Below are 23,902 nucleotides of genomic sequence, written 5' to 3'. Positions count from 1 at the left end.
GGTGGCAGAGTGGGGGGCAGCCCTGTTTCTTTGGTTTAGCTCCCCAGAGGTACCCCCTCAGGGCCTGTGCCTGCCCCAGTGTGGCACCATGGGGCCGAGCAGTGGCCATGGGGAAGCACAGGAGGCAACAAGCATTGGGCATAGTTTTTACCAGCCAGGTGCAGAGCTCTGAGCAGCTACTTGGTGGCAGAGGGGTTGGGTGCTTTTGGTTTGGTTTGGTTGGTTCTTTTTACAATCAAAGAAATCACAATGTGACCCGAGTTTACAGAAACAAATTGAGGCTCATTACCCCAAAGCCTGATGACCAGCTGGTGGGGGCAGCCAGGCTCCCCCATTCCACCCTGTGGCCAGTGCAGCTGCAGGCTGGCTGGGCCAGGTGGTGGCCAAGAGGTCCTCTTGACTTTCCATCAAAGGTCCTGGTCCCTTCCAGCCAGTGCCACGACCTGTCCTGCTGCCATGGCCCAAGCCTTCCTGTTCCCTCGTCCAAAGTGCTTCCATTCCTGGTGGGCCTGGCAGAGCAGCTCCAGCCCCTGTGCTCCTTTTGTTGCAGCCACCCGGCAGGGAGGAGGTGCTGGTTCTGGGCCTCAAGTCCAGAAAAAAAAAAAAAAAAAAAAAAAACGCAAAATAAAGCTGTAGTACTTAGGATAAGTGAAACCAACACCATTTTTGCATAAGTATCATCAAGGCCATGGAGGCTAAGGCTGTTTGCTTCCTGTATTAAGTTAGTTGCCAGTTCCACACTTGTCTGTTGACCTGCCCAGGTCCCTGAGAGATTTGGATTCCCGTTGGTGGGGACACCATCCTGCAGTTGTGTCCTTCAGGCTGTCTCTCCCCGTCCATCTGCAAGGCAGGAGGCAAGAGCCTGTCAGCCACCCAGAACCCCAGCATCCCAGAGTCCTGCCCCCCATCTGGGTGCTCCCAACACAGCCCACAAGATGCACTGGGAGCTTATAGCTCAGGAGCCTTTAGCTCAGGAATTACACAGCTCAGGAACCTACAGCTCAAGAATTACACAGCTCAGGAACCTTTAGCTCAAATTACAGAGCTAAAGGAACCTTTAGCTCAGGAATTACACAGCTCAGGACTCCACAGTTCCTGGGTCTGAGGACCTACAGCATCTCTCCCCCCTGGCAGGGCTGAACCATGCCCCCATCCCACATACCTTGTGCTGGGAGGCTCTGAGCTGGTGGCTCCGTGGTGCTCTCATCTGTCCCCGAGGCTGCTTTCCCTGCCGGCTCAGTCTTAGTCCTGCTCTCATCCGCTGGCACTGTCTTGGCCTTCCTATCCGGCATGGGGGAGCCCAGTGCCTCCAGCCCCGGCACCTTCGGGCTTAGGGGAGAAGGAACCAGCCCTGGGCCAAGCAAAGGCTTCTTGGCTACTGGAGGGGGCACCTTGCCTGGTTTTCGGTGGCCTTGTGCCTTGTTGGGGCCCTGCTGGGCAGCAGCTGGGGCTGCTGAGCGCTGCCCCGACATATTCATCAGCTCGGCCACCAAGTTCCTCTTCAGGTCTGCCTGCGCCTCAGGGGATGAGGCTGTCTCGATCACCAGCTTCTTGGAGCTCTTGGCGAAGATGAAACTGGCAGTGGAGGCTGGTGACTTGATCCTGGGGGACTGCTGGCCTTCCCCAGGGGGGCCCTCAGGCCCAGGCAGAGCCTCTCTGCTGCCCAGCGGCTTCTCCACAGCCTCTCCAGAGGACAAGGTGGCTGCCTTGAGGTGCACGGCATGGTGGAGCTGGTTGGAAGGTACCACATCTTTGGCAGGAGGGGGCTGCCGTGTGGACATGGACCGTCGGACGGGCTTCTGGGGTACCAGCCGCTCCTCAGCACTGGTACCAGTACCAATACCACCAGCGATGGGGGGCTCCATGTTCACGGAGCGCAGCCGCACCATCTGCAGCAGCGAGGGTGTGACGATGGGCAGGCTGGCATCCTCCTTGGGCACCAGGCTGCTCTTGCTCCATGATACTGGTTCCTTCTTGGCTTCTGCCCGCAGGCCATTGGCCACCTTCTTAAGGCCGGTTATGGGTGGTGGTGCCGGAGCCGAGGGTGGGGGGAGAGGGGGTGGTGGGGGCACAGTGGCCTTGGGAGGGGGCTCAGCAAGGGAAGGTGGTGGCAGCATCCCAGCCAGAGGGTCCTGCTGCTGGCTGCATGAGGAAACGGTGGCTGAGAAGGAAGAAGATGCAGCCTCCAGTGATGCTTTCTCTTCAGCTGCTGGAGATGGTGTGGCATCGGGGAGCAGGCTGGAGAAATAAGCTTCATCTGGAGGGGGGAAGTCTGCCATGGACAGGTCGTGCTCCTCAGGAGCCGGGGGGGGAGGAGGAGGCCAGGAGGCATCGGTGGGGGCTTCACTGGTGGCCTGGGGGCTCCCCTCTGCCTTCTTTGCTGGCGGGGGAGGTGGGTGGTAGGCAGGTGGTGGTGATGGCGGTGGAGATTTGCTGCTGGGCTTGGCTGAGGGCTCCTGGCTGGCAGTGCTGGGCACCAGAGGGTCTGGTGAGGGATGGAGGGGGCCAGTGGGGGCTGTAAGTTGATGAGGCTTGGTGGGTGGCGGGGAGAAGGGAGCAGGCACCTTGGGATGCGGTGGGATGATGAACCTGTCTGAGCGTCCGGGCAGCATCTCAGGGGGAGCTGGGTCTGAGGCTGAGGAAGAGATGGAGGTGAGGGAGGAGGACACGGAGAGAGTAGGTGACTGAAGGGACGAGACCCGGTCTGGCTTCTGGGACTGAGCCCTGCCTGGGGACACAGATGGGGGTCCCAAGCCCTTGGTGGGCAGTGTGGGTGTCCCACTCTGGCTGGAGTAGCCACTGGAGGGAGACATGGTGCGGTCAGATCCATCTGGGCAGCTCCACTTGGGCTGAGCCTGGGGCTCCCTCAGCACCACTGTCACCCCAGGGCTGCCCCGCGAGACCTCGGGGGAGTTGGTGCCCACCAGGCTCTCAGAACGGAGGCTGCTGGTCTCACTCAGTGATGATGGGGAGAAGACCTCATCCTCGGCCGTGGGACTGAAGGGCTCAGGGCGCGGGGACCAGGGTGCATTGCTCTCCCGCTGGGACTGCCGGTCGGATTTGGGGGGCAACCCCAGCACTTTGGGCTCCCCTGAGGCCTTCTGGTGCAGTGAGTAAGTCCTGCGAGGAGGGGCCGGCGGCTTCTTCATCTTCCTGAGGGAGACACTGCGCGTAGAGGAGCGCTCGCTAGCCAGGCTGCCCGTGTCTGAGCCCTCAGCCTTGCTGCTCGTGCTGTAGGCAGGGGACACCCGTCCGCTGGTGCTCCCCACAGCCAGGAGCCCAGGGGTCACAGGTGTGGGACCAGCGATGGGCTTGGAGCAGGAGCTGGAGAAGCTGGCAGAGCTGTAGACGCTGACTTGGTCGGTGTCGGAGCGAGCTGCGGTTTCGGCCTCACCCCGCAGCCCAGCCTCGGGTTGCTGACGGTCAGAACCGCCCTGGGATGAGATGGTGGAGCTGTTGGAGACAATGGTCTCTGTGGACTGGGAGTGGCTCCAGTTGTCACTGGAGGAGGAGGGCTCGCGACTGCGGGCGCTGCGCTCCGAGAAGCGGGCGAGGGAGCGCACGGAGGCCGGGCTGGACGATACCAGGCTGCAGCGGCTCAGTGTCCGCACACTGCTCCTTGTCAGGGCCACCACGTCCACCATGGGTGGCAGGATGGCATTGGGGATAATCTTGGACATGTAAGTGCCCTGGGGTGAGATGGACATGACAGGGCTCAGCAGCTCCGGAGGGTTGGTGTTGGTGGTCATGCCTGGCACAGCCAGTGACTTCGGCCTCACCATCGGTGACAACTTGGCTGCTGTCTTCCTCCCCAGCAATGTGTCATCGTAATAAACACAGTCAATGTGCTTCTGCAGGGCTGCATCTGCCTCCAGGGCTCCCAAGCAGACACGGGCACCCCCGGGGACAGCCAGAGGCTGTAGCTTCCCATCGATGGTGGGGATGCGGATGGCATCACCGGAGACCTGCCTGCCATTCAGCAAGGGCTGGGGATCCTGGCTGCCCCCGTGCTCTGCCTGCCCTTGCCCAGCAGCCTCAGGGTGTGCCTTGGCTTCCCGGCTGTTCCTGAGACCTGGGAGTAGGAAGAGATGAACACAGTGTGATCCCAAGGCAGACACACAGAGCCAAGGCAAACAGATTGGGCAATGAGACCAGACCCTAAAAATCCTCCCCTTTCTCCCGGATGCTTACCCAGCTCCTTCTGGACATGCTGGGGGATGCCCAGCACCGTTGTTCTCCTCTCTTTCCTCTTTTTGCCAGCCCTCTCTGAGGATTTGGAAAAGGAGTCATGCGGTCGGAAGGTGGAACCTGCAAGAGGTGTGAGGTCCAGCTGGTGTGAGGAGGGCCAGGACATCCCCATAATCCCACGGCCCCCAACTCCAGGCTCAGGTGCTCAGCACAGCCAAGAGACGCACCAGCAGCTGCCAAACAGACGCGCCGTCTGAGCAGGGAGAAGATGCTTTCTGTCCCCCTTTCCCAGCCCCAGCACTCTGACTCAGCCAGACTTACTCTCTTCTCTCCAGGGACCCCCAAGCCCCCATGCCAACACCCAGACCAACTTTTCTGCTGTGCACCCCAGCCCCCCTGGCACCCTCTCAGCTCATATTCCCCCAGCCCACAACCCCCCCCGCTGTGTCACCTTTCCTCTGGATCATCTCGGAGCGGATGGAGAGGGCATCCTCAGAGGTGCTGTCGGTGGCACAGGAGGCTGCCCGGCTCCGTAAGGACACGCTGTCATCCTCCAAGGACACACAGGACTGTGTGGGAAGAGAGTGGGCTAGACACACCCTGGGCTGTGGGGATGGAGCTGCCCCAGCCCCTGCCAGGCCCCTTTGCTGCCGCAAGCTGAGTCCACAGCCCAGCACTGTGAGACAAAAGCTTCTCCAAGGGCCAAAGGCTGAATCAGCCACACCAGCATCCAGAGTCCTCCCACCAGGAGCAGGGCTGGGAGCAGCCCCAGGGACCCTTCGTGGCCTCACAGCCCCCCACAGAGAGCAGGCAAGCCGGGGTCCAGCCCACTGGAGGAGTATCCAAAGGCAACCATCAGCCTCGATGCTGCGTCAAGCCAAAAATGGCCCCAGGGCTGTGCTCAGCTGAGGCTGGAGGGGTGCCATGGCCACGAGAGGGTGTAGGGCTGGGGTAGGGAGGGGACAGGGACAGGGACAGGGAGGCAGTGATACAGCCATGCACTGCACATGCATGACTCTCTCATGGCTGGTGGTACATGATACATGATAACTTTTGGTGTTCCTCCAAAGCATCTCTTGGAGGTCAGGATGAGACACACCAGTGTGAGCACCCACCCAACCTTCCACCCTGAGCTGGTTCTGCTCCACCCATGGCTCTGCACCCCGCCAACACCCTGCTCCCAAGGGGTTAAGGGGGCTGAGAGCCAGAGGGAGGCAGTGGCTTGAGCAAACACAGGCAGTGAGGTGCTGGCAGGGGGGTCAGAGCCCCAGGGAGAGGCAAAGCCCAACTCAGCCAAGAGAGTGGGAGTTGCTTCCCATCAGCAACAAGGAAGGGGCCCAGTCATGGTGCTGGATATGGTTGGTGGTCCCCACTGTCATCCTGCCTCACTTGGGGCTGACAGGGGACACAAATGGGGTGAGACAGAAGAGACAGAGGGACACAGAGACCATAGGAGTCCCCATGCAGAGCCCCACAAGGCAGGGTAGGACATACAAAGGCTGAGGACAGGGACAGTGGCTTGTCATGGGGCAAAGAGCACAACACCAAGGCATGCACGGCCCCTTCTGCCCCACAAACCCCCTGGCCATGGTCTCACAGCCTTGCCTGGTTCCCCATCTGTTCCCAGCCCCCAAACACCATCCTGGGGGTGACAGGGTGTCTCCTCAGCCCCAGGGCACCCCGAGACTGCTATGGGAGAATCCGGCAGGACTTACCTGGAGGCTGCTGGTGTCCCCGTGGTCCCAGGCACTTTTGGTCTGCTTTTGCTTCTCTGTGGACAGAAGGCAGGGGGTAAATACTTCTGGGGGAGCTGAGGCAGCCACCAGCCAGCAAAGCAGCTGCTGAATCCAGCAGTGCCGTCAGCACCACTGCCACCCCCAGCAATGGACTCCGGTCAGCCCCATCGCACCACCCACACAGTCCGGCCAGCCAGGAGCTGGGGCTGGCCAGCTGTCCCCAGGGCCACCCCCGGGGCTGGGGACACCTACCTTGGTGCTGCAGGGACTTGAGTCCCTGCTGAGCCTGGTTGTGCAGCTCCTCCAGGTGTGGGGACCGTGTGCCAGGGAAGAAGACATTGTTGGGGCATTCCTCGCCTGCTGTGTACTGCACACTCAGCCGCTTCTCTGGCTCGCCCTTGGCAGTGCCTGCGGAGACAGAGGGGGCAGGTTGGCAGGGGGGACACAGCTGAGATCCCACCGAGGTCCCCCAACCCACAGGACGCAGCCCCAGCAATGCTGGGGCAATGCTGGCTGGCCCAGGGTGATGTTATCCCGCTCATCTCTGAACTGGGTGCCGGAAATCATCTCCCAGCGTCAGTCGATACGGCGGAGTCGGGCTGTCTCCACCATAAAGCTGCAGGGTTTTACTCCCCACTGGCTGGAGCACAGCACTGCCCTCCCTCCCAGCACCTTTGTTAGGGGCAAACAAGGCACCAAGTTGTGGTGGGCAGCTGAGCAGAGAAGGGGAGCACAGGGGGATTACACGAGGACAGATATAGGATGACTTTCCCTTTTGAAGGGTTGCATCATCTCCAAACCCAGCAGAGCACCACGGGAGCAGGGACCCACCCAGTGCCCAGGAAGGCTGGGCACTGCACGGGTGAGGGAAACTGAGGCAAAGCCTTGTGAAGACACCGCAGAAGACCTGAACCTCCCCTCCAAGCCACCCCCGGGTGCTGGAAGCCCCTGTGTTGTGCCAAGGGATCCCTCATTGCACCCTGTGGCATGTCTCACAGCCCCTTCCCTGCAAACCAGCACCCTGGGGTGCCCGTGACTGGCATCACTCAGCCATGGCACCACACGCACAGCCCTGCCTGCATGCTGCTGCCTTCCACGAAGCCTTAAACTCCTCCTGCCTGGAAAAAAACAACTTAAGGCTGAGGAGGGGAAGGGGGAGTGCAGGAAACCGGTGGGGCTGGCGGCAGCACCCTGGGGACACGGGCACCTGCTGCTCAGCATCACAGGCACTACACGCCCATCCCCTGTCGCCTGTGTCCCCTGTCCCTGCCTGGCCATCGGGATGGCCGTGCTCTGGCTCTGGCACACAAAGAAGAAGGCCCCGAACAATGGAGCCGGCCCGCCCTGCCGCGGCCATGCCGCCACCGGCACCGGATGGACACCGGGGCATGGCCAGGCCGGGAGAGGGGTGACACCACAGGGGACCCCCGTGCTGGTTCAGGGACCCTGCAGGGGACACACAGCCCCACCACCACCATGTTCCCCTTCCCCTAAGCCTTTTTCTCTCCCAATTTCATCCGGCACCCCCCCACCCACACACTTGAAGCTGCCTTCAGGCGAGAGGAGCGCAGTGATTTATTCCATTAACTTCCCAGAGGATGAGGCTGCGGCCGGGTCACCTTCCCTGCCCTCCCCTTGGGGTGGCAGCACCCCCTCTGCCCACTGCGGGTGGGAGAGGTCCCAGTGCAAAGCCAGAGGGGGCCCTGGGGGGCAGAGGTTGTGTAAGGACAAGGCACTGCTCCCTCCCTCCCGCTCACTCACCCTTTTTCTTGAAGAAAGCCAGAAAAGAGGAGAGGTTCCTGCCCATGAAAACCACCATGGTGGCCGGGGAGAGGGTCTGGTCCCCGCAGGAGAGGGGTCTCTGCCGTCCCCCACGGAGGCTCTGCCTATTGTGCCGCGGTGGCTCGGGCCCAGCTGTGTGCGGGCGAGGCGGATGCCAGCAGCCCCCAGCTCCCCCTCTCCGTCCTCATCCGCACAGAGGGAGGATGCTGAGCTGGGAAAAGAGGCTCGGGAGCAGCTGCCTTCGTGTGAGCAGCAGCCTGACCCCAGGGACTGCTGCGCGGTGGCAGGAGGGGACAGCCCCAGCTGCGCCCACCCTGCGTCTTGGTCATGGGAGGAGGAGTGCGGGGGCCCCTCCTCTGGCTCCCCGCTGGCCCCCAGCCCTCCCACCTCCTCCCACACTCGGCAAGATCCATCCTGCCAGACTCAGAGATGGGATTTCCCCAACTCCCCTGCTCTTGCACCCTTGGGACCCCTCCCCCCCCAGAGCCTCCTCGCCTGCTCCCTGCTGGGCACAGCATCCCTGCAAACCAGTTGCTCACTTCCACAACAATACAGCCAACTGGGAGGAACCGTGAGGCTTTTCCTAGGGTGATCACCAGCCCTTGGGACAAGGCAGAGTGAAACTGACAGTGCTGCTGCTTCCCCTCCTTCCCTGTCCCTGGTGTCCCTCCCAGGACCCAGCACCCACCACGTCTCCCCCAGCCCTGCCAGGGAGACCCATGCCAGGAGCATGGACACGAGCCAGGACATGAGCCACCACGGGGCAAAGGACACTTGTCCTTAGGGATGGGGCATCCAGAATGGCTACGTCACAGTTACAGGAGCCAGCAGCAGGGGAAGAATGAGGTCTCAAACCAGTCTAACCAGTAGCTCCAGCTTTTGGCTGGAGGCACGTGAAGCCAAGGGCAGAAGTGCCAGTGGCCGGACACCAGCACGGACAGTGGTGCTGTGTAAGCCTGCAGCAGTGGGTGCTGAGGAACCCTGTGCCATCTGGCAGGCAGCAGGCAGCTGCCTGCATCAGCAGTGCCCTGCACAGAAGGGGAATTTACCCCATCTGTCAGCTCAGGGAGCTCCATCACTCCCGTCTCCAGGTGTTTTGCCCCACAAGGTGACAAACTCCCAGTGTTTACCTAGCGGTCAGGACCATCCTTGTGCCAGCCAGAAGCCAACGAGTCAAGCCCTCCTTCCCCTGCCCTGCCATCTCCATGCAGGCTTTGCTGAACCAGGACAGAGGTTTTGCTGCAGATGGAGCAGCGTCACCCAAAGCAGAGACCCCAGGACTGAATGTGCAGCTTGAGGCAGTTTAACCTTGTCAAGGACACCTCCAAGTCCTCAGCTCAGCAGGTCTAGGCTTAAGGAGAATTTCTGGATCTCCTACATGTCCATAAGAGCAAATACAAGTGGTGTGTTGCAGGGCCTACTATGCCAAACCCAGCACCCTGCCTGCAGCACCAGCGGGATGGGCCCCACTGCCTACACACTCCATAGAAGGTGCCAGTGGCTGTGGGCAGACACTCTGCAGCTCTTTTTACAATGCAAGTGGAAAAGGAACATAATGAAAGGGCTGAGGATGCACAAAGCGGGCAGCCACGTGCCCCCCTCTGCTCTGGGCAGCCCATCACGAGCCCCAGCGAGGGCCACAGTCGGCAAACACAGACAAGAATGACACCAGATCACCCCAGGATGGCACATCCAGCTCTTCCCATATTGACCCAGGACCCCCCAGCACAACACCAGCAACTTTGCAAAGCCCCCAGAGACAAAGGGGGACAGACTCCCAGTGCTGCCAGTCCAGCTGAGCTCTGGCCCCACAAGAAGCATACATGAAGGCTGCAGCCAGTGGCTGTGAGGACATTCTGAGGTCCCTGTATGTGCCCCATCACCCATGAGGACCCAAAGAGCCTTGAGATTGTCCCTTGCTGATGGAGACATGTGTCCCTCTCCTGCATGTGACACCCCTGGGCTCAGGATGGGAGGAGCTCAGCATTTCTGACTCCATCACCCACGGGATAATCCGGGCAGGATGCGGTAGCCCCCACCCAGCCAGGGCACGATTGGTGCCTGGCTATGGAGCAGCCTCATGCTGGGGGCTGATGCTGGGGAGACAGGCAGCACGCAAAGAGCAGCCCCTGCTTCTCCTCCCACTCCCTGCAACTTTCACTACTGTGTCCTCCTTTTCCAGACAGCCTCACCCCGGCTCTGTCAACACACAGCAAATCTGCTGAGAAAGGGGCTGGAAAAGGGATGCTGGGAGGGAGAGGGCAGAGGCTGCAGATCTCAGTGGGCCGAGGAAGCTGCAGCCAGTGCTGGTAGCACCACACCTGGTGGGAGCTGGTGTCCTATCCCTTGTGCATTCCTTGTGACCTGCCAGGCATTCTCTCAGGGATGGTGTCCCTGAACTGGAGTTGGTATCTGTTGCAACTGGTACCAGGGATGGTCTGGAGGGAGCGAAGCATCCCTTCAACAAGGCAAAGCAACACGAAGGGGCAGGGAATGCCAGGGGTACTGCCTTCAGCTCTGCCTGCCCATTCTGTACAGGCAGAGAGGGACTGGAGGTCATCAGGGTGCAATGGGTTGGGTTGCACAAGGGAGAGACCAGACTGGGACCCCCAGGGGACACAGCTGGGGCCATACAGCCCCGAACCAGGGATGCCACAAGTGGTGATGCCACCTTCCCAGTGCTGGCTTAGCCACAATGCTGCTCTTCACTCAGGAAGAACTGGAGAAGAAAATCCTAGCTCCTGTCCCCCTCCTCACCAGGTCTCTGCCTCCTGTGAGCAGCAGGTTTGGTCAGACTCAGCTGTACACATCCATCTCTGCCTGCACAGCACTGCCCTAACTTGTCTTCTCCCCTCGCAGCGCGGGTCCTGCGGCACAGGCAGCAGCTCCCTGCCCGCCCTTCCACTGACTCACCAGAGAAAAATGGGGAGGAGGGGGGAGCTGGCAGGCAAGAAGGAAGGGGCTGGAAGATCCTCAGGGGAGAAAGGGGAGGAGAATCTGCCTGTGTCTGTCCTGCTTAGTGGGATGGAGACCTCATCTCCCTTTGCTGCGCAGTCATGGTGGTGTGGAAGGCAGCTAGAAGAGAGGCTGAGGGAGCTGGGGCTGTTCAGCCTGAAGAAGAGGCAGCTCAGGGGAGACCTCATCGCTCTCTACAGCTACCTGAAAGGAGGTTGTAGCTAAGTGGGGGTTGGTCTCTTTTCCCAGACGACTTTCAACAAGACAAGAGGGCATGGTCTTAAGTTGTGCCAGGGGAAGTTTAGGTTAGATATTAGAAAGAATTTCTTTACAGAGAGGGTGATCAGACATTGGAATGGGCTGCCCAGTGAAGTGGTGGACTCTCCGTCCCTGGAGATATTTAAAAAGAGACTGGATGTGGCACTTAGTGCCATAGTCTAGCAACCGCAGCGGTGGGTCAAGGGTTGGACTTGATGATCTCTGAGGTCCCTTCCAACCCAGCCAATTCTATGATTCTATGATTCTATGATAAGACCCGCTGTCCTATGAAGATGATATTGTCCCATCACTTCGGAGGCCTCCCCAGCACTGGCCAGCACCATCCAGGTGTGCACCCAGGGTTGGGGACCACTCTGCTCCCTGTGCCGGAGCGGGACAATGCAGCACTTGCCTGCAAATGCCATAAGCATAAATAACACCACAGGATACACCATGAACCCCAGACCCAAGAGCCCCAGGGAGTTCCAGGGAGCATGTGGCCCCTGCCATGGCCACAGCAGCCTCTGTGTTTTGCTCCAACATCCATCCCCTCTGCTTCCTTGGAATTGGCCTGTCCCACAGCAGCTCTGCCAGTATCTTGCCGCCCAAGCACATCCATCTTCCCCTGGGCCCGTCACCTCTGCTCAGGCAGTTCCAGTAGCCTGGTACCCACCTGTGCCACCCTGTCCTGGCTCTGTGCCCCAGCCTCCAGCTGGAGATGGGGACGATGGGCCATGGCTCCAGTGGAGGCAAACAGCCCGGCCATCCTTGCTCTCTGAGCCCTTGTTGTCTTTGCACAGGATCCGTGCCCTGGGACAGGACCATGCTCTCTCCAGGCAGAATAAGAGCACAATAATATTTACTGTGGCTCAAGCCACACAGCCCCCCACTGCCAGCCCAGGGGCTGCCCCCTGCCCTCAGCCCCACTTGGGAGCCACTGCTTCGGCCAGGAAAACATCTCTACAAAGCAAATAAACACAACCCGACAACACTGCCAGCCTGACCCTCAAACATGATCCCACGCAGAGACAGAAATAAAATTAATGTCAAATGGGAAAACAAACTTGGATCGTTTCTCTTCCTCTAAATCATAGTGCAGGAAAACGGGCGAGCCAAGAGACCACAGCCACGGAGCCAGTACACGGTGAAACCCAGCTAGGACAAGAGCTGTCACCCGGCTGTCTGCCATGGCAGGAGCAGACCTGGTTGTGCAACAGGGCTGCACGGCAGCCTCCTTGGCCCTGACCTGGCAGCTGCCCCACAGGCAGCTCGTGCAGTGATGTGACACGTCTCCTGTTCCACATGTCAACACTGACCCCATGTGAGGGTCTGGCAGCAGCCCCCAGCGGGGGTCCCACACCACAGCAGGTTGCAGGACCACCCCATGCATGATTGTGCCCCATCCCTGGGCCCTGCTTCAGCCCAGACAGCCTCCGTCCCACCATATCCCCACCCCATGCTCTCGTCCTCTGTCCCACCATATCCCCACCCCACGCTCTCGTCCCCTCCCCAGAGAAGCCACCAAACAGGTTTGAAGGTAAATAACAGCCTTACCCGGCCAGGAGCCGGATCCAGGCAGAAACAGCCCAGATGGGGAGCATGGGGTTGGAGAGGGTGGTGGGCAGAACCTTGAGAGCAGCACAGGGTTGTGGTGGCAACACTGGTGGCACGGACAGCTGGGGACAAGCCATCAGCATCAGGAGCTGCACCAGAGTCCACAGAGTTATTACAGCCCTGCTTCACCTTCCCCAGGTGTCCATCCTCCACCTCCCACACCCACCACCGTGGCCCCTGCCCCGCTGCTTGGGGCTGGCCACATCCCCACGGTGTGTGCCATCATGCTCGGTGTGCTGGCAGGGCACCACAGAGGCTCTGTCAATGTCAGACGTGCCTGTCACAGCAGGTCCTTGGCTCCACGCGGGAGTAAATCCAGCAGAGGGATTAGGGACAAGACCTTGCAGGTTTTTCCATGCATGGATCCACCATCCCATCGGCAACACCCAGCCCGCCGGTCTCCTCTTCAGGATGAGCTGCAGATCCTTCAGCGGGGATGGAGATGGACACAGCAGCGTGTGATCAAGGGAGGAGATGGGAGAGGAGCTGTCAGACAGGGCCAGGGGTGCCTCTGAGATGAGTGAGGGGGGGATAACCAGGAGCCAGAACCTGGTCCCAACCCTGCCTTTTGGTGACGGGGCTCTTGCCAAGCAAGCACGGCATGGCATGTTGGAACCGAGTGCTGGAGCCTGCCCAGGACACCCGCAGGTCCCCTCCTCCCCTGCTCCAGCTCTGCTCCAGGAGCAGGAGGGGGCACAGGGAAGGGCTCCTCCCTCCCAGCCGGTGGTGGGATACCGGCAGTGCCCGGAGAAAAGCGTTTGTGTAAATCTTGGCACGTCCCCCGCCGAGGTGGGCCCCTGCCCTTATCTGCTCCCCCGACTGTTTGCGGAGCCGGCCCAGCGTGGGCCTGGCACTGAGACGCCCAGAGCTGCTCAACCCATCCGGGAGCTGCAAACTGTTGAGGGGCTCCACCATGGCCCCCAGCCACCGGTGCTCACTGCCCCGCAGCTTCATGGCCATGGGTCCTCCCCCACCATCTGCCGTGCAGCCTCCCCCGATGCCCTCCGACGGGGACATGGGTCCCCAGGGTGCCAGCCCCATCCCTGTCGACCCCTGTGGGGAACAGCCTGGCCGGCCGCCACGTTCCTGCACCCTGACTCAACAGGGCCCGGCGGGGCGTCCCGATAAAAAGGAGATAACAGGCTGCGTCTCCCTGGTGCTCAAGGACCTTCTCTGGCAGCTCCTGCCAGAGAGCGCTCCGGGGGGGGAGGGTGGGGGGAGAGGCAGGGGATAAAACCCAGAGCATGCCAGGCCCTGCTCCAGCATGGGGATGGGAACGTGGAGGTTTGGTGCTGGGGAGGCAGAGCCATCCTGGCACCCCTCAGCCATGCTCTCGTGGCTCCTGCCTGGCTAAACCCATCCCTGGGGACTTCTGCTCTGGCCTTTTGCGATCAGAAGGTGTCCAGGCCATCTTGTCCATGGCAGAAGCACTGGTGGTACCAGCCCAGGCTGACTTGCCAGCAGTGGGCATGGCAGGGCCAAACTGGTGCTGCCAAACAGCCAGGAATGGAAAGGTGGCAACTGGGGGATACTGGTCCAGTTGCCCATGATATGCAATTATCCCCTGATCCAAAATCCAGAAGCACCCAGGGTGTCCCAGGGTCTGTGTGAGGAGCTGGGGTGAGCAGAGAGGGATAGCAGGACCCATCTGGTGGGTGCTGGAGCACCCTGCCCCCAGCACCCAGTGATCCCGGCTGCACCCTCCAAAATGCTGAAGCAACACAATGCAAATTCTTTCACTTTGTGGCGGCTGCACCGTTGCCATGGAGCCCCTGTAGAGAACAAACACAACTCGCCCCATGTTTTCTCAGCATCTTCCACCCCATGGCCTTCAGCCCCAGCACCAGCCCTCACCTCACAGAATCTGCCCTGGCTCTATTGCAGCATCCAACATTGGGGCCATTTTGGGGTGTCCCAAACAGCAAGGACAGCCATGGTGGCACATGTCCTCTGGCAGCCCCATGATCCTGGACCAGAGGCACCCAAGCCTGGCAGGGGGATGGGGGATGGCACAAGGAAAGGGTGAGGGCTGCACCAGGGGTGCTCACATGAGCCTCCAAACCTCAAGCCCTGGGGATGTGGCATCACCTGCACCCTATGGTTCAGGGCAGAGGCAAAGGGATGGTGTCTGGCAGAGCCAGAGGGCAGCAGGAGCCCAGCTACAACACAGCCTTGCTGGTGACCCCATCCCTTCCTGCACGGAGACCTCTAGAGGATGACTTTGACAAGAGGAGATCACAAGAAGATGACTTGGGTCAAGAGGAGACCGCAGCCAGCCAGTGAGCAGAGACAAACAGCAAAGAACCTGTGGTGAGATGCCAGCCCTGTACAGCAATTGTTGTAACCTCTCCTGCCTCAGTTTCCCCAGTCACTGAAAGGATGCTGCCTGACAGGGCACTTCAGCACCCTCTCCCCATGTGCCCACAGGGTCTCCCTGTCCCAGTTCCCACCTCTCCCACACACCCCACTTGGTGAAGTCACTCCCCAAACCCGCAAGGGGCTGACTCCAGCCCCTGTTTACCACACGGACAGTTCAGTTCCCCATGCCTGGGCAGCTGCTGATGGCAAAGACCATGGGAAGGGTGGCACCGAGGGACAGTGGGGCTGGGGATACTGTGGGGCTGGCAGAAGAAAACCACTCAGTTCCCACCTCCCAGACCCACTAAACCCCCTCATACCACCTCCGGGGCCCTGCCCACACACCCATCAAGTCCTCTCCTCAACTCAGGTCAGGCTGGGAACTGTTTAACAACATTAGGATGGAAAAATCACCAACTTCAAATGGTGACAATCGCTCTCACTGCCCTGCTCCAACCGGAGAACAGCAGTGTGGGTTCACTGGGACCAGATAACCCATGGGGCTGAGCAGTCAATACTAGTCCAGGCTAGTGTGGGACCCTTTTTCTGCTCCTTGTCTTCCTCTCTCCCTCTCTTGTCCTGGCCTTTTCAGTCAAATCCACAGATCTGGAGCATGAAGTGGAGCAATCAGTGCATGGACAGACAGACACAGAGCAGGGTGGGCAAGCTGACCAGGACAGAGGCAGCCCAGAGCTCTCTGCAAACACCCCCTGATCCCCACGGGACAGCAAGGGAAACTGAGACAGAGGAAAGGATTGGTGGCCCTGTTAAAACTGCTGGTTCGCCACTTTAGAAAACAAATTGGTAACTAATTCAGCAGATGACCTCCCTCCTGATAGTGCAGATGAGCCGACAGCTGGGCCCCGGGATGTCGGCAGAGCCCTGGCACACAGTGGGGGGTTCTTCCCCAGCTCCAGCACTGGAGGGGGTAGAGAGCCTGATCCTGATGCCCCTCCAGCACAGGAGGCAGAGCAAAGCCACCAGCCCTGGGGCTCAGGTCCTGCCCAGCCTCAGCGGGCTGGGAACAAACAGAGGCAACAAACTTTCCCAGAGCGACCCCCTTCCAAAAATCACAGATCCGGCACACACTCCCGCCCTCCAAAGCCCCTCCCAAAGCTCCATCGTTCCTACCTGCCCCCTGCTGCTTCGGGCGGCCGAAGGGCCAGGAGGAACCGGCCTTGACGCCCGCCGGGCTCCTCTTGCGGTGTGCGTTGCCCATGTGGCCGCTTTCGCCCTCCACCGCGGGCGGGTGGAGGAGCCCGGGGCGCTACATGGCGGAGCCGAGGGGGCTCCGGCCTGGCCCGGGGGGCGGCGGGAGACCGGGGAGCTCAGCCAGCGGCTCCCATCGCTCCAGCGGAGCTCAGATCTCGCAGCCGGCTGTGTTGGAACCAATGGTACAGGCAGAGAGGAGGGGCCTACAGGAATCATCCCTCGGATCCCACAGCACCCTCCCAGCCCCATCCCTCCGGCGGGGAGGCGTGGGTGCTAGAGCAGGTCTGAGAGGGGAAAGGAAGACACCCCTTCTGATCTCCAAGTGTCCCCAAATGTTGGGACAGCTCAGTACAGCCCTTGCCCCACTCCCACCTCCCCAGGAGTTCGCCATACTCCACAGAGCCACCACCATTCCTGCCTGTCCGTTGAGCACAGCTCCAACAGATGAGGCTACGACCTCCCCGCCTGGGTCTCAGGGGTCCCAGGCCCATGGGGACACCCCCAGCCAAGCCCAACACAGCACGGTCAAGGCTGGAAGAGGACTTCCAGGGCCAGAGCACAGTGCCCGAGGAAGTGAGCTGGGTCTGGCTGTTGCCCAACCTCAGAGCGAGCACCCACATGCCCCTAAGAGTATGCACATTAACTCCCTGCCACCCTCTCCACACTCACTCCTGCCTCTGGGTCAAGTCACAGCCGGGCCAGCCACAAGGACACCTGGACCAGTGTCAGCTCCCACCAACACCACCTCCTCCCCAGCTGCATCCCAGCCTTTCCCTGCTCCAGACCCCTTTCCAGCTGCCCAGGGTTTTGCAAGCAGCAGGGGAAGGGCAGCTCAGTGCTGCTCTAACATCTGCCCATGCTGAACCAACAAGCCCCATCAGTGCCTGTCCCAAAACACAGATGCCATCCCTGCCCCCTCCAGAGCCCGGGTTTTCCTCTGGATTTTTAATTAGAACATTAAATGCTGAGAGGGAGGGCAGGGAGGGGTCAGCCAGGCAGGCAGTGGGCAATTCCTGCTGGCAACGTTTATGTTCCTTAGGTGATTCATCACAGACTGGAATAAATAGGAAGGAGGGGTTTGTGGGAAAGGCACAGAATGGGGAGATAATGGGGAAAAAAAATAATTAAAAATCAATTGGGCAGCTTTGTCCTGACCTCCCAAGGTGATCAGTGATAAATTAATCTTTGGACTTCAGTCTCCTTCTCTGGAATGGAAACAGTGATGATGCAGTTTCTCACTGGCTTGGTTTGCTGCCCAGAAGATACACTCAGTGGGGCAGAGACCATCCTGTGCCACCAACAGTGCCTGGCACCCAGGCAGCTCTGCCCGTGTCCCCAAGAGTTTGCTGCTCCTCTGCTCCAGGAGAGGGAATGGGGGATCTGGTGGGAAACCATACCCTACTTCTCATCACTGGTAAAGGCACAGCCTTTCTGTCTTGGGGCAGCTGGAATTAAACAAGGTCATGGTCACAAGCGGAACAGAATCCCAGGGCCCGGCCCAGTGACTCGAGATGATTTTTGCCCTGGCTGCAGGGCTCGTGTCAGCCAGGGGCATCTCCAGCCCTGGCCAGGGATTCCTCCCACTGCCCAGCACCTCCTGGGCCTCCCTGGGATACACAACCCTCCCCACAGCAACTCCAAACTGGGGTGCATGGAGCCCCCCATGCCAGTCAAACCCCCTCCCCAGCAACACAGGGGCTCCTCTGCAGCCACACTGACAGCTTGCCCACCCAAAGAACTTTGCTTTCTCTCCCTACAAGAACAGCAGAGGCTGTAGCCTGCAACACTGCCCTACATACAGCCAGACACTTCCCCCTCTCTCCCCAAACAGACACCCTCTGTGCCAGCACCTGCCTGGCAAGTATGCCACTGCCAGCACTGAAGTGACACCACCCATGGCCACTGCCTCGGAGGTGCTGAGGGGGCTCCAAGAAGGACCCAGCAAAGCCCACGCGTGCCATAAATACCAAGGGGCTAAAGGGGCAACTAGCAGCCATGTGGCAACCCAGATCCAGCTCCTCCTGGGTCCCACATGTCCATCCCCATAGCCGGTAGGCCAGAAACCCCCCGCAGTTTTACTCATCAAAAGAACTGAGAATATCACGGAGCTGGTGTGGTGCGGGAAGCTGTTCATGAGATGCAGATCTTGTCACCACAGTGTATGACTGCTGCAAGCACATCTGATTGTCCCCAAGTCACACGCTCCATCAGTCAGACCTCAGGGACCCCTCTGAGCTGGCATAGGGGAAGGATTTGTCTTTTCTGGTTTTCTATCCATCTTTCCTTGTCTTTTCTAAACCTGACCCCACCACCAAGCAAACCTGGAGCGGGAGCTGAGCTGCCTGAATGAGAAAGGAATTCAGCCCTTGTTCCCTTCATGGGGAAGCAGAGCTCAGCAAGGCAAAGGTAACACAAAAACCCCACTTGAGATCCCCAATCATTAACAGAAATACATAACCAGAAGTTTCCAATGATTTCCTGCTCAAGCTGGCACGCAGGCTGGCTCTGCTGATGACAGAGAAGCAGAGGGAGCTCAGATCCCTGCTCCATAGGGTATTTTTTTAATCCATGCACACTGGGAGCCACCAAGACCAGCCCAGGGCTCCAGCTCCTGCCTGGCAGGGAAATGCTTTTTCACTTCATCCTTGCCTAGCTCTTCACCTCCCCATGGGTTACGTTCCCATTGCTGCTGGAGTCAAAGTCAATGATGATATTGTCTTATGAAACAAGACCTTCCTTCTGAAAAGAAATATGACTCCGGTGAAATAGTTTTATCGGATCTTATGGAACGTTATTTGCAAGAGTAATTCTTCCAGTTGTCTCCAGGTGGAATAGCTGTGGTTGCAGACACACCTCTCTTTGTTCGCCCAGCCGCTCAGCAGTGCCAGTTCAGGCCAGCCAGGGGATTCCTGCTGCTCACATTTTCTGAAGTGTCACTCTGCCTTTTGCAGATTAACAAATTCATTCCCACACACACACACATACCCGGGAACAATCCCAGGGTGTGGGGGAAGCAGTGCCCATCCCTCTGCTCCCTCCATCCGCTTGAGAAAACACAAAGCTCATGTTTACACCAAACCATGGGCCACACGGCAGCAGAGGATGGAGGAAACCAAGTGTCCGTGGAGATTTCACATCTCAGTTATTATCAGAGCAACACACAGGGGCAGCCCAGCGCCAAAGCACCTGAAGGACTCACACGTGGCACCACCACCCAATGGAGCTGAGGTAATGCCACGGTCCCCACCGCAGCCACCACACATATGGCGAAGCCACCCTGTATGGTTTCCAGTAAGCACCTGCTGATATTTAAAGCAGCTGTGTGCTTTAAAGCTTTATTTTTAACACCACCATGACCCCCACACCTCTTCAGTCAGGAAATATGTTGCTGCCAGACTAAGTCAGCATCAAAAGGGAAAAAAAAAAAAAAAGCCAAACCTAATTTAATATTTCTGGAACATCGATTCCTTTACTTCATTGGGGAATTAAGAAGAATATTGTGAAACCCAGATAAAGCAGCAGCCAAAAAACAGACTCAAACCACTCAGGCAGCAGCTCCCCAGCACTGCCCTCCTGGGGAGCCTGGGGGCTGTTGGCAGCACTTGCAGAGGGGATGGAAAAGCTTTCAGCTTTCTGGCTCCCAGCTTCCACCAGGAAAAAGCCACATGGATGGTGTGGCCATTCCCTCTTCCCCTTTACTGGGAAACCCCTCCTTGCTCCATGTTAGACCCTCAGTACAGCCCACGCACTCGCCCTGCCTCAGTTGCCAACCCAAGGGTTCCTCACACCTCTTCCTCCAGAGGTTATTGTGGAAATAAACATACTGGGAATGGTGAGGAGCTCAGTAGCACCAGGACAGGGCCACAGGGGTGCTCAAAGCAGAGGGGTTGTGTACAGGTAAAACAGGCGGTGGCTAGTGGCACCCAGGACAGGGTGTCACAGCTCAGAGCAGGAATTATCTCACAGCAAAGTGTTGCACCAGTGTACAAGTGGATGCTGCAGCCAGCAGGGCCCGTTCACCCAAACAAGGCAGAACATCCCGTTGGGAAGCAGGAGAGGATTCAGCTTCCAGATGGGATGGAGACGTGTCCTGCCTGGCATAAAGCCCCTGGTTCCCCCCAGACAGATGGCCCAAAGCTTACCCATGAGCAGGATTAGTGCATCCTTCCTCCCCACAGCTCAGCTCTTTGAGTGGCCAGAGATGGGATCTCTGATTAGCTGGACCCAGGGGGTTGATCCAAAGTGGAAATGCTTTCACCCTCCTGCTCCCATGATTTCAGTGCTGAGCAATTCCAACCTTGCCAGCTCCCAGGTCATGAACAGGCAGATGTCCAGGCTGAGGAACTGGTCCTGACCCATGTCTCCCTGGAGACAGCTTTCCTCCCTCCCTGCTTCCCCGCAGCTGGGATGCACCAGGGATAGTCAGACATGCCCTGTCCCCCCTCCATGACCAAAGCCACCTACAGGAACCACAGAATGATGGGCTGAATCATGGCCTGGCCCAAACCACAGACAGAGGGTAAAGCTGAGGGTGCCCAGAGCCTACAAGGACTTGCTGAAACTCTTCCCCTCCCACAGCTCCCAGCTGATGCTTGGAAAAATTCCCAGTCTGGGGCAGAGCCCGGCTGGCTCCTGCTGCACAAGGGCTCCTGATGTTGGCAGCCTCCGGGCAGGTCAGAGCTTCATACCAGGGTGGCCAACACCACAGGCTCTGCAGCTGGCACACAGCTCAGCCCAAACTGCTGCTCCAGGCACCCCAAACCCATCCCACAGGGAAGTGTTATCCCCCCACCTCGCCAGGAAGGATGCTGCTAACCCTGGCGCGTGTCCCAAGGCTGCTGGTGGCCACAGCAGGGCTGGAGGCAGTGGAGTGGGGTGGGGATCCTGGCACGCTCTGCAGACTGGGAGAGCACGGGGAGGGTGAGTCAATCATGCACGGAAGCTGCTGCAGCCATTGCATGTCCGTGCTGCTTCCCTGCTCCACGTCAGCGGGACTGTGGAATGTGGCATCTCCCAGCCCCGCACATGCCTAGGGGGACACCCCGGGTGGTCAGCAAAGCCTGGAGGGGAAGGGTCTGAGCAGCTCCAGGGCTGGCCGTGGCATTGTGCAGCCCCTCCGTGGCCAGTGTGGACCACAGCTCTCTTGGACGGGGGGATATCCAGGTCTCTACATCTCCATCAGTGTGGTGACAGAGCCCTGGCTGCCTCGGCGAGGTGTGCTCAGGAGAGACACTGTGGTCCACAAGCTGTGACCCTAATGGGCAGTGACTTCGCATTTTTGAGGATTAGCCCGTGAACATTAAAACTTTAGGGAAAAAAAAAGAAGAAAAAATATGGGAAAAAAAAAAAAAAAAAGGGGCTGGCAGAGTTACTGGGGGCGTTTCTGCTCAGCAAAGAGGAACATCACATGCTCCAGCACATCTCATTTTTTCTGCTCAGGTTTCAGCGTCGGGCCATGGCAGCGGCATCCAGGAGGAAGGAACAGGCAGCATCTGATGGACCATCTGAGCAGAGAGCCCAGCCTCTTCCCGAGACCCTTTAGCCCTTCCATGGCCACTCCTGTCTTATCAAAGATCTCTCTGCTCTTCTAGCAGTCAACACGCCTGCCCACAGTCCTGGATGCCTGGAAATTCTCTACCCAGGAAAAATGCAGGAAGAAAGTCCCAGGCAAAGGCATCCGGCTGGTTTTGGGTGCTCCAGCAGTGGCCTCTCCCTTGGCCAGAGCACGATGAGATCCCCACAGGAGGTGGCCTGCAGGGAGGGCAGTGTTGTGACACAGACTGTCCCCGAGAACATGGGACAGGAGAGGCTGAGCACTTCTGCTGCACAGGGTGATACCTCTGGTGCCTGCTGCCTACCAGTGCCAAACAGCTGCACCAAGGAAACAAGCATGACCAGACACACTACCACACATCACTCTGCTGGAGGTCCCCGGCCCACAAATCCCCATAACACAATCCTGGGGCAGCGACGAGAAGGCACCCACCCACACCCTGGGTTGTCCTAGTGAAGGTGGCAGGGACATGGCTGGGATATGGAGGCAGCAGCTCACACACTGGCCCAGGCGAAGGCTGTATCTAGGGCAGGAAGGGCCACACCTGGAGCATGCAAACACCCTGCCCAGGAGGAGGAGGTGGCAGCAGCTGGCATCCCTCCAGGTTTCCCTCAGCCCCAGTGACCTTCTGACTCAGCGGAGGGAGAACTTACCCAGTGAACCAGCACCAGCCCTTGGGGCAGGGGCAAGATTGCACTGGGGACTGCCAGATCTGGCCTGCTGCCGTGGCTGCCACAGTGATGGCCACCATGGCCACTGCAACCCCCATTGGCCAACACCACCGTGACCACTAGCTCCTCCACTGCCCTTCAGCAACCTCTGCTGCCACCATGGCTAGCACCTCTGATCCTGCATGGTCACCACTGTCACCCCTCCTCAGCCACCTCCATAGCCACCTAGACTCCTTTTCAGCCAAGACCAAGACCCTTCTTTGGTCACCTCCATGGACACCACCCCAATTCTCCTTGACTTCCACTACAACCCCTCCTTGCCCACCTCCCTGGTCACCACTGTGACCCCTCCTTGGCATCTGCCACAGCTGCTCCTCAGCCCCCATCTTGAGACCTTTTCACCCATCACCCCTACCTCTTCCTGGACACTGCTTTCACGACCACCCCAATCCCTTCTTGGCCACCACCATGACCACCACCCCAACCCCTCATTGCCCAGTTTCACATCTACCCTAACCCCTCCTTGACCACCACTATGGCCACCACCCCGGCCCCTCCTCGCCCACCTCCCCAGCTCCCCCCTCACCTCGTTCCTCCGCCCCTGCCTGGGGGCTTCCACCCTTCCGCCGCCGCCGCCGGCCGCGAAGCCAGCTGAGGGCCCGTCGCAGCGACCCCGCCCGGGCCTTTCTCTTCTTCGGGGGGGCCTTTGAGCCGCTCCCGCCCCGCTCCGGCTCCCGCTCGCAGCCCGCCGCAGGTGCAGCCTGGGCGGACATGGCCGCGGCGGGCCGGGCCCCGCACCGCTCCGCACCGCCGGCAGCCGCTGCCCATAAGGCCGGGCCCGCCCGGCTCCGGCTGCAGCCCCGGCCCCGCTCCGGGCTCCCGCCGAGCACCCGCCGCCGCTGCCGCCGACTGAAAGTTTCTGAGGGGCGGGGCCGGGCTGAGGGAGGCTCCTCCTGCACCGGCCCCCGCCCCCTGCCCGCCGCAGGTGGCCCCGATGGACACTGGCCCCCTCGCCACTGGGGCTGTGAGGGGACACTCCCCTCGGTGACACCCGGGTGTCCCCGGGGCACGGGAGGGACCCCCCTGGGGTTCCCACGCTGTGCCTCTCCCCCTCCGGTGGGTCCCGGCTTTGTCCCCTCGGGCCCCGGCAGTGTGTGGCGACAGCTGGGGGTCCCCAAGCCGTCCCACCCTCAGTGAGTCCCAGCTTTGTCCCCTCGGGACCCACATTCTGTCGGGTGGAGTGTGCAGGGACAGACGGATACTTCTTTGCCCCCTCGGGACTCTCCATCTCCCCCCTCTCCACAGCCTCCCCATGGTGCTGAGCATCAGTGGGAGAGAACAGAGTAGTTTGTGCGGGACCAGAGCATCGTCACCCCCCGAGAGGTGTCCTGCAGATACACAGGGGGCTGTCCCTGTCCTCAGGAGGAATTATGGCCCGTGGCCGTGTCCTGCCCTTGCCCTCTCGCTACAGCCACCAACCGTTCCTCACCTGATGGGCCCGAGGGTGACACTTGCCATATCACTGCTGATGGCAGCACGCAGAGGGACACGGTGTGGCCATCCGGGGTGTACCT

The 23,902-nt window shown here is 59.8% G+C and overlaps 1 protein-coding gene across 4 annotated transcripts; it reads right to left on the bottom strand.

The window, feature by feature from the left end:
* Positions 1–132: 132 nt before the first annotated feature.
* NHSL3 (NHS like 3) lies at positions 133–23,631 on the bottom strand. Of its 4 annotated transcripts, XM_071768056.1 has the most exons (8): positions 22,915–23,631; positions 12,874–12,958; positions 6,177–6,332; positions 5,904–5,959; positions 4,640–4,757; positions 4,192–4,308; positions 1,163–4,072; positions 133–840 (listed from the first exon to the last, which is right to left on the bottom strand). In XM_071768056.1, exons 1-8 carry the CDS (start codon positions 23,614–23,616, stop codon positions 818–820), a joined length of 4,167 nt encoding a protein of 1,388 aa, XP_071624157.1. In that variant the 5' UTR covers positions 23,617–23,631; the 3' UTR covers positions 133–817. The 4 variants fall into 4 exon arrangements, with proteins under 4 accessions (XP_071624157.1, XP_071624158.1, XP_071624159.1 ...); XM_071768057.1 differs by lacking the exon at positions 12,874–12,958 and having other exon boundaries at positions 22,915–23,247; XM_071768058.1 differs by lacking the exons at positions 12,874–12,958; positions 22,915–23,631 and adding an exon at positions 16,023–16,285.
* Between the last annotated feature and the right edge of the window lie 271 nt (positions 23,632–23,902).

This window comes from Heliangelus exortis, chromosome 24, assembly GCF_036169615.1.
Source record: "Heliangelus exortis chromosome 24, bHelExo1.hap1, whole genome shotgun sequence".
In the NCBI taxonomy this organism is placed as follows: Eukaryota; Metazoa; Chordata; class Aves; order Apodiformes; family Trochilidae; genus Heliangelus; species Heliangelus exortis.
This window is presented reverse-complemented; position numbering and strand designations above follow the sequence as displayed.

What these genes read in the sequence shown, in the direction of transcription:
- NHSL3 (XM_071768056.1), bottom strand. Translation starts at nt 23,616, where the DNA reads ATGGAGAGTCCCGAGGGGGCAAAGAAGTATCCGTCTGTCCCTGCACAC. An exon ending in TGCATGGAAAAACCTGCAAG is followed by an intron (nt 6,333 to 12,873) that starts GTCTTGTCCCTA and finishes CTGTCTCCGCAG; the next exon opens with GCACTGCCAAGGGCGAGCCA. An exon ending in CGAGATGATCCAGAGGAAAG is followed by an intron (nt 4,309 to 4,639) that starts GTGACACAGCGG and finishes CACCTCTTGCAG; the next exon opens with GTTCCACCTTCCGACCGCAT.